The 14541-nt window shown below is 43.6% G+C and overlaps 1 protein-coding gene and 1 long non-coding RNA gene across 4 annotated transcripts in view; one reads left to right on the forward strand and one right to left on the reverse strand.

Annotated features, from left to right (window-relative positions):
• Nucleotides 1-6132, forward strand: part of NEDD4 (neural precursor cell expressed, developmentally down-regulated 4, E3 ubiquitin protein ligase) — a 117662-nt gene extending 111530 nt beyond the window's left edge. For all 3 annotated transcript variants that reach the window (XM_005880115.2, XM_005880116.2, XM_005880111.2), the window contains 4 exons: nucleotides 37-144; nucleotides 772-868; nucleotides 3932-4004; nucleotides 4463-6132. In XM_005880115.2, coding sequence (XP_005880177.1) covers nucleotides 37-144; nucleotides 772-868; nucleotides 3932-4004; nucleotides 4463-4565 — 381 coding nt within the window. In that variant the 3' untranslated portion in view covers nucleotides 4566-6132. The remainder of the gene's footprint in view (nucleotides 1-36; nucleotides 145-771; nucleotides 869-3931; nucleotides 4005-4462) is intronic.
• Nucleotides 4069-14061, reverse strand: LOC106723688. The gene is made up of 3 exons (XR_001359390.1): nucleotides 14051-14061; nucleotides 9280-9284; nucleotides 4069-4329 (listed from the first exon to the last, which is right to left on the reverse strand). It is a non-coding gene; the product is annotated as an uncharacterized LOC106723688 (long non-coding RNA).
• Nucleotides 14062-14541: the final 480 nt, after the last annotated feature.

The following is a 14541-nucleotide window of genomic DNA, read 5'->3' on the forward strand; positions in this document are numbered from 1 at the left end:
TTTCTCACCAACAGTTTGACATTTCTGATTATGTAGCTTCTTATGTGTGGGTTGGGAGATGTCGATGTGAACGACTGGAGAGAACACACCAAGTACAAAAATGGCTACAGCGTCAATCATCAAGTCATCCAGTGGTTTTGGAAGGTAATCAAGAGCTTCTGTTTCCATAAATTACTTTCGATAGATTCGATCATATTTAACTATACTAGCTACTTTCTCACACATAAGACAGAATATAGCCCAGCAAAAGATATCTTTGATTTCGTACTATATACCTCTGCCTTCTGGGTATGGTCCGAACCTCCATCCACATTAGTAGATACTATTAAGTAAGTAAAATGTTCAGAATCTAGCAAATGGCAGTGACAGCTAAAATAGGCACTTAGTTTCTTATTGAAGAAGGGACTCTTCCAGAGAACCTGTAATAAACTGCAGTGTATTGTCTAGGACTCCTACGTGGCTCCTTTTAATGTGATTTTCAGTCGTATGGAGAAATTTGTATACCACTCAATAAGTATAATTTTTTAAAAACCACGACTCACATCGGAGAAGAAATTTTTGTCACTTTATTAGGCTTACTCTCTTATAAGCCTTGGAAATAAGGTTTTCAAGAACTTTGTAAACGACCCATAAACACAAGTTTAACTAAAAGGAACATGCAGATTTACTAAGTGGTCAGTAATGCTCTAAATTCAGACAGCATACTTTTCAGGATAGTTTTGGTGCCTTTTCCCCAATGATAGTCCTAAATGCTGTTTTTATGTTATTCAGGCTGTTTTAATGATGGATTCAGAAAAAAGAATAAGATTACTTCAGTTCGTCACTGGCACGTCTCGAGTGCCTATGAATGGATTTGCCGAACTATATGGTAAGGGTTTTCCATCAGCATTTAAAAATGGGGCAATGCCAGTTGTCTTTGTCATGGCTGATTAGTCTTCAAGCCTCTGTCATTCACACAGACGTTTAGCTTAATAAAAAAGATTTTTAAATGATTTAATTAGATACACTCAAGTAGGCCAAAATATATGTACACCTTCTAGCAAAGGAGAAAACTGGGACATGAAATGACTTGAGTTACTTTCCCTCCTTGAATTTTAAATTTCTCCTTCCAATACAGAAAGAGCGTTGCCTGTAGTGTGAGTTTAGGACAAGTTCCACAGAGTGTTAGTAAGTGTGCAACAAACAGCAAAGAGTGTCATAGAAGAATACATATGGGGAAATACTGGACTAAACAAAGTTAAACTGGTTCCTTTGGGTCTTCTTCAGAGCCTTTACTGTGGGGGATGGAATCCTTGGGGCACAGGGGGGGCGGGGCAGGATTTGGAGGGTGGAGAGTCTCGTTAGGCTACTATTTCTCAGCCCTGTGGGATATGGGGACTGGGGATAAGAGTGCACCTATCTCTTGCTATTCAGAATAACTATTCATTCAGTTTTCTATAAAGTGAAATTCTGTGCTTTTTTTTAAATCCTCACCCGAGGATATTTTCCCATTGATTTTTAGAGAGAGTGGAAGGGGGAGAGGAAAGAGAGAGAGAGAGAAATATCGATGTCTTACATTGATCGGTTGCCTCCCACAAGCACCCCGGCCAGGGCAGAGGATAGAGCCTACAACCAAGGTACATGCTCTTGACTGGAATCAAACCCAGGACCCTTTAGTTCACAGGCCAGTGCTCTATCCACTGAGCAAAACTGGCCAGGGCTAAAGTGAAATTCTATATAGCCTATCAAACTATTTTCTGGTTTATTAACCTCATAGCTCTAGAGGTGTGTTTTGTTATAAAAAAAAAAAGAAGAGGAGGAGGAGGAGGAAAGAAAGAAAGAAGAAAGAAGGGAAAAGAAGTACTGTTTCTGATATAGAGCACAGCAATTTGTCTCATATCTTAACATATTGTTTATTGGAATTACATTTATTTGCTTTTAAAGATACCACGGCTGGCCAGGTAGCTCAGTTGATTAGAATGTCGTCCCAATACACCAAGGTTGTGGGTTCGATCCCCAGTCAGGGCACATGCAAGAGTCAACCAATGAGTGCGTGGATAGGTGGAACAAGAAATCAGTGTTTCTCTCTCTCTCTCTCTCTCTCTCTCTCTCTCTCTCTCTCTCTCTTTCACTAAATAAATACAGCAAGCAAGAAGAACAAGTCATTCAGAGAAAGTATTGCCAAGAGTGGAGCCCCACTCAGAGCAACAAAGATTAGACTTGTTCAGGGAAGGGGAAGTCGGGGACTGCTGCCTAGGTCAGTGATGGCGAACCTATGACATGCATGTCAGAGGTGACACGCGAACTCATTTTTTTGGTTGATTTTTCTTTGTTAAATGGCATTTAAATATATAAAATATCAAAAATATAAGTCTTTGTTTTACTATGGTTGCAAATATCAAAAAATTTCTATATGTGACACGGCACCAGAGTTAAGTTAGGGTTTTTCAAAATGCTGACACGCCGAGTTCAAAAGGTTCGCCATCACTGGTCTCGAATAACCATCCACAGTGAGAAGAATGAGAGGGAGCTTTGCCGCGAGTCAGTGTGCTCATTCCCTGCCTCATTGGATTTCTTGGCATTTGTCTTCCTGGTGTTTTCACCTGACTCCCTTTCCTGCCTCTCCTGCTCTGCTGTAGCCATTCTGTAGAGAAAATCATGGCAAACACCTTTTTTATCTCTACCTCCACTTCCCTCTTCTCTGCATCCAGGCCTACAGGCATCCACTGCTTTCACAAACTTTGGAATTTGGGGGAAATATCCCACACACAGCCAGAGATGTATTAGAATATAAATTCAAGTTATTTTGTATTTACAAAGGACGATGTTGCTACAAAATATTAATATTACTGTGTGATATTACCTAGCCAATGAAAAGTATGATGTTGAGTGTATATAGATTGACTTAGGAGTCTTCCCAATGGGTTGTTCAGGTGAGAGAATCAAGAGGCTGGGAAATAGATAAGACTTCATATTCTGGAAAACAAATGATGACAGAAGCACTGACGTGTTAACTGTGAACGTAATTGTGAAGTGTGAAAAGTAATGCTTTTTGAGAAAACAGGATGGAGAAAAGTATGGAAGGTTACATGTTGGGTTGTCAGCATTGATTACCTGGGTGGCTGGAGGATGTTCAGGACTAGAGGAGGAAGAGCTAAGTGAAAACACCAAAGGGAAAAAAAGTTTCTAGAAATATCCATAATAGAAGGAAAATGTAGCATGTGTAATGTAATCATTCTATTTATATGCACATGCACAAAAGATTCATGATGGGATGTTTATTCAGATTTAATAGTGGAATTTGAGGTAATTTTTACATCATATTTTTCTTGATTTAATTTTTGCAGTAAATTTTATAATCAGAAAAATTAAAGCTGTTTCCAGTGGGACACCTAAAAAAAAAGAAAATGCTCGTTTTCTCTGTGTGCCTGTGAAGGAGGCGGTCTACAGAAGTACAGGGTGCCCTGGCCGGTGTGGCTCCGTTGGTTGGGCTTCGTCCTGTGCACTGAAAGGTGCCTCTTTGATTCCTGGTCAGGGCACCTGTCTGGTTGCAGGCTCCATCCCTGATAGGGGTGTGCAGGGGGCAGCCGATTGATGTTCCACTCTCACATCAGTGTTTCCCCTCCTTCTCCCTTCCTCTCTCTCTCAAATTCAATTTAAAAATCTTTTTTAAAAAGGAGGAAAAAAAAGAAATGCGGGACTAGGAAACAGCAAAAGCACCTTGGGACATCTCACCGCAGGGGCAGAGTGATTCAGTGGAAAAGGAGTCCTCATTCCATGGCTGGGCAATAAAACCTTCAAGCATAGGACAGCCTTCATTTCTTTTGAGTTTTAAAAAAACTAGATGAGTTCTCTGTGTGTTTAAGTTTTACAATAGAAAACGTGAGTTGTTAAATGCCTAGGGTTTCCTGTAAAGAGTAAATGAAACCAAAGCAACTCTTCTTCCTTATAGGCTCAAATGGACCACAGTCTTTTACAGTTGAACAGTGGGGTACCCCTGAAAAGCTGCCAAGAGCCCATACGTGGTAAGCAGATTCTTACACTCTGAGAGAACAAGTTCTCCAAGAGCAAAGTTCTTTGGGTAAAGAAGGCCCCTCTGTGCTATGGAGGAGGAGGGGCGGGGGAAGGAAGGGAGGAGGAGGAAGGGGAAGAGGAGGAGGAGGAAGAAGAGGAGGCAGCAACACCAACCCAAGGTAGGTTGGAGCTTGAAGTCCAGGGAGCTGCACATTGGAGATGCAACGTCAACTGTTGACCCTGTGTTGCCTCCATCGCATGAATGATGGGTCATGCCGAGAGGGTAGGACATTGACTTTTGGAAGTTAAAGTGACAGAGGAACCCAGACATTGGTGCTCGGGGGGGGGGGGGGGGGGGGGGGGGGACAAAAGTAGGTTTAGAGTTGTAATACAACCCCCCCAGGGATGACACGTCTTTTATACTCGCTTTGTCAGTGCCTGTCATAACCAGTTCCTCTCTGTTTTTCAGCTTTAATCGACTGGACTTGCCACCCTATGAATCATTTGAAGAATTATGGGATAAACTTCAGGTGGCAATTGAGAACACTCAGGGTTTTGATGGAGTTGATTAGATTACAAGTCACAATCTAGGGTGTTTTACTGCCACGTTTTTATAAGCAACATCTTGACTTAAAATTTTCCGGGGAACTACTAAAACTTAGCCATTGATTCTTCCCAGATATTGGAGAAAATCACATAAATGCTTTAGGAGAAATAGTGTGACGACTTTACCAGTATTTCATCCCCTTTAAAAGAATGTGTTGCATTTACACAGTGGTTTCATTCTATCTTTAGAGTTCACACTCCAGGACCTAAGTCCTTTGTGCCTGAAATAGTGAATGTGTCCTTAACATTTACCTCTTGTCCAGTATTCACCAGGCAGTCCTTCCTTAAACTACTGAGATGATAACTGTGAAATATTTGTGATAAGTGTCATGTGTGAAGAGTTCGATGCTTTTTGAGAAGGAAAACCCACATTTGGAAAAGGAGACTTAAATATTGAGTGAACTACACTATATTTAGTGCTGCCTACAGTTATTTATTACTCTGTAGACCTGTCTAATGCACCTTACTGCCCAGATTTTTGGAACAACCTTGGAAAGTGTGTTACTATATTTTTAGTCAACTGACTCACTGGCAATAACAAGAACAAAAATTGTTTACTTCTTCATTTTAAAAGTATTTGGTTTTTGTTAATATGTGGTTTTGCTCAACAAAGTGGTGTATAAGACGTGAAGCAAATTCAGATTTGCAGAGGGTGGAAAGTATTAACACCCTCCTCTTGCCGCCATATCCTTATGGTTCATCGGAGTAGTCATCACTCTCATGTTGTAGTTTAGTTCAAAGAATTCCTTCTTCCCACAGTGAGCTAAAGCTCCACAAAGCAGTATTTCTAAGTATGTCTCGAAGAGCTAAGTTCAATGTATAGTACTTGCCTTTACTAGACATTCTTTACACTTGCACAATTATGTAGTAACTCTATGTTTACAGGGTTTATTATGTTTACACATGAAGCTAATTCCTGTAGTTGCCCTTTTATATTTTTAGTATGTCACTTTAGTCATAAAACCAAATAATTTGTTAAAAAGTAACCAAAGAATAGCTATAATACATAATTTGTATTAAATTTATTACCACATTTCTTATGCTTTTTAAAAAAATATACTGTTTACTTTGAAAGTGATGATGTTTTGCTATAACTCCCAAACTCTTTAGCAAAATGTTACAGATAGAATCCTACTTGAATCAAATTCAAGTACCTGAAAACCACCTCCATCCAACAAACGTGTATTAAATGTCTGCTGTGCACATAGCACTGTGCGAGGCCCTGGGTGAGAGTCATCAGCTCCCAAGAAATCTAGCTCAGCCCTCATCCACAGGGAACTTACCAGCGTGTGAAAGCGTTTTTAAACCATCAGCGTAGGGGTGAGCAGAACAAGGCGAAAGGGAACGTGTCTCAGTGTGCCGGCCAGGTAGTGCGCCAAGACTGTGTTTCTATTGGAATGATGCTATAGAAAACGCTCTTGCGAAAAGTTAAACCTGTTTCTCAGTATGGTATCTTGGGGATTTAGGAATCATTGTAAATATCATATAAGTGTTATGAATCCTCTTAAATACGTATATGTACATATCCTCTGAGAGTTGTAAGAAGTGCTTCTGGCTATTGGTTTACGTTGGTTGGTATAATAAGATGGTTACCTGCTGGCCCCTGCTAGAGATCTCGCACGTGACAGTAGCAAAACCACTTTCCAAACAGCTCAGCTTCGGGGAAGGAACTCACAGAGCGCTGCACTCTGTGTTTCATCTCCACTTGGGCGAACCAGCGTTCAGGCAAGATCAGCAGGCAGGTGTAGTCCGTAATTTTATCACTCACCTGCTGTTTAAACTGAAGCAACTTATTCAGCCTCTCCGGGCCCCCTGTTTCGTCACCTGTCAAATGGGAATCGTCGTGCCCACCCTCGGCGCCACGTCAGATGGCTGTTTCGGAGAGGTGTCTTGTAAAGTATTCTACAGAAGAGGCTTTGTGTCGGCCATCAGATTTTGTCAAATCAGGCGTGGACACTAACTATACTCCCAAAGAAGAATCTCTTTATTTAAAAATAAACGGACTGCTAATAGACAAGGAAGTAAGAAGATCTCTGATACCGAATACATACACACATACATGCATACATATGTTTAACGATGCATGGGTCTCACCATCAGAATCCATTGTCTCCACGTCAGCAACGTTAATTAACATGGGCCAGTAAATTTTGGAATGTTCTCATTATCTAGAACTGAATGTGAAAACTAGTTTTGTTCAGACAGAATTTTACCACCTGAGTGCTTAAATGTCACTTCTGTAAAATACCATAGCCGATATCAGAGCTTGAGAAAATATAAAGCTCGCTGTTCATCTGATGTTCATTTGGATGATCCTGTAATAAGACCAGGGTGTTAATAAGACCAGACTCACTCCCATCAGCCCCCAGCCACAGGCCATCATCCCTCTTTTCTCCCAGCGGTGGGCCGACAGTCTGGGAGGAACCTGTATCCAGCAGCACAGACAGAACAGCATCTCTCATACATCCTATGGCTGGAGAGTAGATAGGGTCATTTTCTTAAAGCAAGGAGATCATATTTTTCTAGAAATGATAAGCACACAATTTTAGCCTATATTTTCTCTGTAATCAAACAAATTTTAACATCGACATAAAATTGTGTTACAAATGCATTTCCTCCTAACTGAAATTTAAATGCTATTTGTTTTCATTCTTTATTTATAATACTAAAATTATTCCATATAATTATTAAGTTAAACACAATTTGTCTGATTCTAAGCCATTTGACCTTGTTTTTAAAAATCCAATATGGTAAATCTATATATATCAAGATTAGTGTATCAACATTTATTGAATACTTTAAAGTATAAAATCATTTTTTAAAGATCTTGATGCCTCAAATAAAGTTCTATTCTCATTAAAAAAACAAAAAAACAAAACTGTGATTCCTTTTAAATAGAAATGCCTCCAAGCCAGTGTTCTGGGTGACGTCTCCTGGCCTAGTTCTTTGCAGCAACACAGATGGGACAATTCTCGAGACAATTCTGCGTTTATATCTGATGAACTAACATCATTACATATTATACACTATTAACCATAGGTAGTCTCCACTTTACAAGCAGGTCCTGTTCCAAAAGTCTGATTGTTAGTGAGATATCCAGAAGACAAAATAATAAAGTTACAGATGGACTGGATTTCAGGCACTGCCTGCTGGTCATTAAAAAGGCCAGCCTTTAACCTAACCGTTGTCGACAACATCGTTTCTAGGAGAAAAGGAGTTCTGAGAGTTAATTCAGAACTGAGGATCTTTGCCTCCTTCATCTTGGGCACCTGGAAGTTTCCCAGCTAGAAAGGAATCCACTCCCCTCCCTGCGCCAGCCAGCCGTTTGTTTCTGCTAAAATCCAGAGATTCCTTGGGACTCAGGCCACCGCCTTCTCTGCTTCCACCCCTCTCCTCCGGTGCTAACCAGCTCAAGCATTGGCTAGCCCACACCATTCATCACCTAAAAACGAAGGGCTTCCGTAGCTTTTCGTTTTTGAAAGTTAAAGATGATCACTGCATTAGCACCGCGTGTAGGTGCTGCCAGTCTCTTCTCCTGCACTCTGTTCCGTGCAGTCCCTCCAGCCCCCGCCAGTGTTCCTTTCAGGTCAACAAATCTGATCAGGTTACTGTACAGTCAGAACACCTCTGGGAGCCCCTCAGAGCCAGAAACATGAAGCAGCCCAAACCTGTTGGCATGAAGTGCAGTCTGTCCTCTCTGAGTTCCACCTTCTATCATCCTCACTCGGGCACTGGTGCTCCACCCGAACCAGCCCCTCTCCAGCCCCTAATCATCTCAGTGTCCGGTGCCTGCTTTCATCCCTCACTTGAGAAATCACTCCTTTTGGGCCAGTGGAAAGGGGCTGTTTGATATTTACTTGCATGAATGGCATTTCAATGGTATTGCAGTTCTTTTTTTACATAATTGACTCCCACACCCTTTTGGGTAGCTTGAGAACAAAGACTACTTTGTCTACATCTTTTTAATATGTTCATTTACCAACACATAAATATTTGATAAATTGACGATCTGATGAGTACTGTTTGTGTATACAATCCATTCAATGCACATGTTCTGAGCACCAGTGTCCCCAGCCCTGTACAACATGCAGGAAGTTCCGTGTTTAGGGGGACATCGGGGTCTAAATAAATACACACAGAGAGAGAGCTTGATTGAGATCCTGCTGAGAGCCCGGGTCTGCAGTAAACATTTAAGTGTATCCCATTTAATCTTCATGAAAACTCAGCGAGGCAGGTTTTATAGGCTCAAGAAGGGCAAGTAATTCACCTGAGGCAACCCAGCTTGCACACTCAGTGGATTATGAACTACGACAACAACAAAAACTATGGAACCCTACAAACAAATTATCAAGGTGTACTAGTATTTGTTTTCTATTGCTGCATAACAAATTCCGTACTATAAATTTAGCAGCTAAAATCAACACCCACTTTTTTTTTTAATCGATTTCAGAGAGGAAAGGAGAGGGGGAGAGAGAGAGAAACATCAATGAGAGAGAATCATGGATCCGCTGCCACCAGCCTGCCCCCTACTGAGGACTGAGCCTGCAATCCCAGTGTGTGCCCTGATCAGGAAATGACCTGTGATCTCCTGGTTCAGAGGTTGATGCTCAACCACTGAGCCACGCCAGCAGAGCACAGCACCCATTTTTTAATCTCACAGGTCAGTAGCTTGCAGTCTACGTGGGCTCAGCTGGGTTCTTTGCTATGGTCTCACTCGGCCAAAATCAAGTTGTCAACCAGTTGGGCTCTTATCTGCTTCCATGATACCTTCAGGTTGTTGACAGAACCCAAATCCTTGTGGCTTAGGTCCCCATTTTCTGGCTGGCTGTCAGCTGGAGCCACTCTAAACTTCTAGATGCCACATACATTCGTCATCACTTGGCTCCCTCTATCATTCAATCCTTATGCTCAGGGTCTCCCCTATGTCCCCTCCTGTGTAACCTTCTGCCACCAGGTAGAGAGGGTTCTCTAGTTTTCAAGACTCACTTGAATAGATTAAGCCCGCCCCGATAATCTCCCCTTTCGAAGGTCCACTGTGCCATAGGCGTGACAAGCAGGGAAGTGAGGTCTTAGCACATTCACAGGTTGCATGGATTGGGGGCTTAGAACCCTTGGGGACAATTCCTAGAAATGTTGCTTCCCACATAATGTAAGCATAGCAACAGATTATGGAGATTCAGTTTGAAAAGCACTTAAATATATCTAATTTTAGAGCGCACAGTTCAGTTTTTTATTCTCAGCCAATGAAAGGCAAGATAAACTAATGCTGATATCAGCCAGTAGGATTCAACCACAGCTGCTGTAGATTCACAAGTCACTATCCTCAGATGAGCCGCTGGTTTGTGTTTTTCTCAGCAGCATCAAGGTTGAATTGGCCTGAAATTAGATTCAACTCATCCTTAGGAGAGTCCTTATTATTTAAACAGAAATGAAAGGTCACAGCTGCTCTTTTTATTTATTTAAAGGGTTGGTATTCTTTCCAATGAAATCATGTTCTGGATAATGACATGGGTGCAAATCAAAATAGAACCAAGAAGGGAAGAAAGCCGTTTGCAGCCCACAGTGGCTGGTCATTTGCCATCCTTCATCTCCAGGAAGGAAGGTGAGCAAATGCCCTGGTCCCTAGGAGGCCCTGGGCAATCAGGCAAGCCTGGAGCAGAGTTTTCTCTTTGGAAAGCTAATCAGAGATTAAAGCCATAACTGTAGGTTCATGAACATACTCGGTTCATCATTTAGATTCTCATTTAATTTCTCTTATGAAAAATAGTCAATTATTAGCAAGGCAAATACCATGCCTTCCTGAGAGTTTTCTGTAACGCATATATTTTATAAATGAGAAACTCAAGCATATTCTCTCAAATTAATATGAAGTAATGAGCACAGTGATCTAAGGGTAACTTCAGTTCAAACAAACCCCATTTTCAGTGATGCTGGAGTTGAAAACTAGGATCCAAATGAATGACTTCGTTAAACTCTGTCATTGGGCATTAGACCAAGTGCAGCATAAAGATTCTTCCAGATTTACCCAGCCAGTATGGTTCAGCCGTTGAGCTTTGACCCAGGAACCAAGAGGTCGGTGGTTTGATTCCAGGTCAGGGCACATGCCCGGGTTGTGGGCTTGATCCCCAGTAGGGGGCACGCAGGAGGCAGCAGATCAAATCAATGATGTTCCTCTCTCATTGATGTTTCTATTTCTCTCCCTCTCTTTCTAAAAATCAATAAAAACATATATTCTTCCAGACTTGATGCTGGTGAAATATCTTATGGTCATCCAAAAATCCAACGGGGTAACCAAGTTCTCAGTGATAAATGAGTAGTTGCCAACTGGGTTTCCTTTTTCAGTACTGCTGTTCGTTGGAATGGTGTATTGCTTGTGTGTATATATGTTGATGGCGGGCTTTAAGCTATGAGGAATTCTGTCATGTTTTATCCTTGTCTTCAAAAGAAGTGTGAGAAGGGGAAAAAGAAAGCTCTATGAACTCAGTCACTACCAGGATTCAATATCTGTGGTTGCCCCAGAGACTCAGTTTACATACTTGTCCCATTGGCATCTGGGGACAATGTAGATAGGAATCTGGGGTTATCGTCAAGATCTCTAATAACTAATTTAAGCATTGCCAGGGCAGGAAAGACGAAACATGTAGCACATCCTGCAAACCTTTGGAAGGTGTATGAGGACATACTTAAGGCCTCATCCTGAGCCGAGCCTGTCCAATAGAAATATAATGTGGGTGACATCTGTAATTTTAGGTTTGCTAGAAGCACATTTTTAAAAGGAAGAGATAAGTAAATTTACTGATAAGAATATGTTTTATTTAACCCAACATATTTAAAATGTTACCATTTCAGCGCGTGATCAATATAAGGTTGTTAATGAGGTGTTTTTCATTTTTTGGTACTAGGTCTCCAAATGCATTATATGTATTTGTATTTTATGCACACAGCATATCTCAACTCAGAATTGGCCACATTTCAAATAGGCACATACAGCTGCTGCCGTATTGGACAATGGGAATCGTGGCTGCAGGTCATGCTTCGACACAGCAAAAGGGAATTGAGAAGCAGCTGACGTGGCTCTCCGGGTGATGTGCTACATTAGCCTGCTTCCTCCAGGCAACTCCAGAGACTTGGAAGAAGTTCCTCCCGGAGCACCAACCATGGAAAGCTGAACCACATCCTAGACCAGCGGTTCTCAACCTGTAGGTCGCGACCCCTTTGGCGGTCAAACGACCCTTTCACAGGGGTCGCCTAAGACCATCCCGCATATCAGATATTTACATTACGATTCATAACAGTAGCAACATTACAGTTATGAAGTAGCAACGAAAGTAATTTTATGGTTGGGTCACAACATGAACTGTATTTAAAGGGCCAGAAGGTTGAGAACCACTGGCCTAGACCGTTGTTCTATGGCAATTCCAAATTCTACATTTAGGAGCTTAGGGATGGTGGTCTGGTTGAAAGGGGAGCTGTGTTTACACTGTAAGCACACTGTTTCTGCTTAGATTGTATGTTTCCTAAGGATGGCTTTGGAGAGAGCTGATGCAGATGGTGGGGAGTGAAGCTAAATCCCCAAGTCACCCCTGAGGCCAGCTCCCCAGTGCTGAGGTTGTCCCCAGCAGTGATACTGAGGGAGTCCCATTCTGAAGGTCTTGGAAGCTGGGGCAGAAGCTAACGTATGAGAATCGTTGGCACTAGCGCCCTTTGTGAAGCGCTAGATCTAGGACCTTTGGTAGATCATCACCAGAACAGGCTAGGGGGCCAGGGAATGGGGTGGTTTATCAGAAAGAAACAGCCAGAAATGGGAGGGTGACAGTGAGGCTGGACAACCCCGAGGGTAAGGCCACTGCAGAGGAAGGAACTCTGTGGGGTCGCCGGGGGTCACCTGGGAGAGAACCTCTTTGACACTGGGGGGAAGGCAGACTGTGGGAGAGACATCTGTTTGTTTTCTCTGGTGCAAAGAGAATAACAAAATGCGATCAGGAGGCTAATAGAGTGCAGATGGAGAACCTCTGGCTGAGAGCTCAGTCCAGCGAAAGGCTTTGAACTGGAACCAGCCTCTCATTTTCAGCAGTGCGTGTGGCCCGCGAAGAAGAAAGAGTGAAATACAACAAGAGACTCCTCAGGGATAATTATGAGTTACCCTGGCGGGTGAAAACGCAGTGGTTACATGGGGCTGGAGAAACTGTAAGGGTTTGATCATGAAAGGCCTTCCATTCGATGCGAAGGAATCTGGTCAGTGGGAGCAATTCAAAAGTCACAAACCAAAGAATGTGTGATGTGGTATGAACTTGGGAGAGCTCCTGGTGCCTGTTTAGGGTGGCAAGACGGGGGAAGGTGCTAGTTGCAGCGCATTCCAGTAACACAGGTGAGATGGTTGCATCTGAACCCAGGTAGAGACACTGGTGTGGAAAGAGGCGGGGAGGTTGAACTGGCCCCGGTTGTTGGTAGAGAGGGGCGAGGAGAGAGAAGGCAGGCGTCTAGGCTGCACCCACTGTGACGTCCAGATGGGAGCAGCTGGCCGGGTGCCGGTGCTGCCGCTGGAACTGAAACAGGGGGGGGCTATTGACTTTGCAGGTGTGACCTCCAAGGGGAGGCATCGGTGGCAGTTAAGGATCTAAGGGGGGTAGAGATCTGGAGGTTATCAGCAAAGAGCTGTGAGCCTGTGAGGCTACATTACCTGTGCAGCAAACCAAGAGAGCTTCTCTGAATCATAAACATCATTTCTGATGAGTTAATTTTAAGATACTTCGTATTTAATTGAATACGTGGTTTGGGGGAAGATTACAAACAGTATACTTGTGTTTTTTCTAGCCAAAACCAAGCTTTTAGGTCCCCCCCCCCCTCTTTGTTAGGTATCCCAGGACCTGTAATTATTATTTTTCAACAGATACACTTTTTTTCTTAAATTTTATTTGTTAACCTTCACCCGAGGACATGTTTTTCATTGATTCTAGAGAGAGAAAGGGAGAGGGAGAAAGAGAGAAAAACATTGATCGGTTGCATCCTATACTTGCCCTGACCGGGGATTGAAGCCACAACCTGGGGATCGTGCTGCCTGGAATCCAGCCCATGACCCTTCAGTGCACAGGACGACACTCTGACCAACTTAGCCACCCCGGCCAGGGCAGGACCTGTGATTATTGCCACCAGTTTTCTCCACTGGGTGCTCCCTGCTCCTCCATATGTGGGCACACACCTGAGCCAGATGCTTGTGGGTGACCTGGGCTCCCACCCCCACTTCGCCTGAGCCAGGCCTCATTTCACTTTGCTCCATCCCATCCCAGACCCTGCCTGTGCCCCCTGCCCCGAGAATTTGGCCCCCTCCTCTGCACTTTAGCATCCAGGTGCCAGCAGGCTGGGAGCCCTGGGCACTGCAGCCCCACGTGCGGGTCACTTCACGGATGGGAAACAGCTGGTGCTGCGCCAGGGAGCGGGTGGGCGGGGACACGGAAACAGGACAGGAGGCCGAGGAGGGAGAAGCGCCCAGAGCAGGGGCCCAGGACCCTGGGGAATCCTGGGGAAGAGGAGGTAGAGACTGGGGGTGAGTTAGGGAGTGGGGAGCAGGCTGCACCGCAGGGATGGGACCAAGGCCGTGTGTCACAAGCAGCCACTGGAGGAAGCCTGGCAGCTCCAGGACAGAGAGCAGGTAAGGGGCCAAGCCCGGGCGGGGGGTGGGGGTGTGTGTGTGAAGAAGCCCCTCCTCTCTACCTTTGTACCCCAGTGACCCCGATGCCCCAAGTAACTAAACTTAGGTCCTCTCGGGGCTGGCCTCCCAGCAGGAGTGGTGAGATTCAAGGGCAACTGGGTATATGCCTCTCCCCCAACACACACCTTTTTGCTGATGACTGAACTTATCTTAAAAGCAAATAGGACCTTTCACTTCCACACGTTAAAGGCTGAAGTTATAATACAAAGGGGAAAAGTTTCCTGACCCCGAAT

The sequence above is a fragment of the Myotis brandtii genome, unplaced genomic scaffold, assembly GCF_000412655.1.
Source record: "Myotis brandtii unplaced genomic scaffold, ASM41265v1 scaffold626, whole genome shotgun sequence".
In the NCBI taxonomy this organism is placed as follows: Eukaryota; Metazoa; Chordata; class Mammalia; order Chiroptera; family Vespertilionidae; genus Myotis; species Myotis brandtii.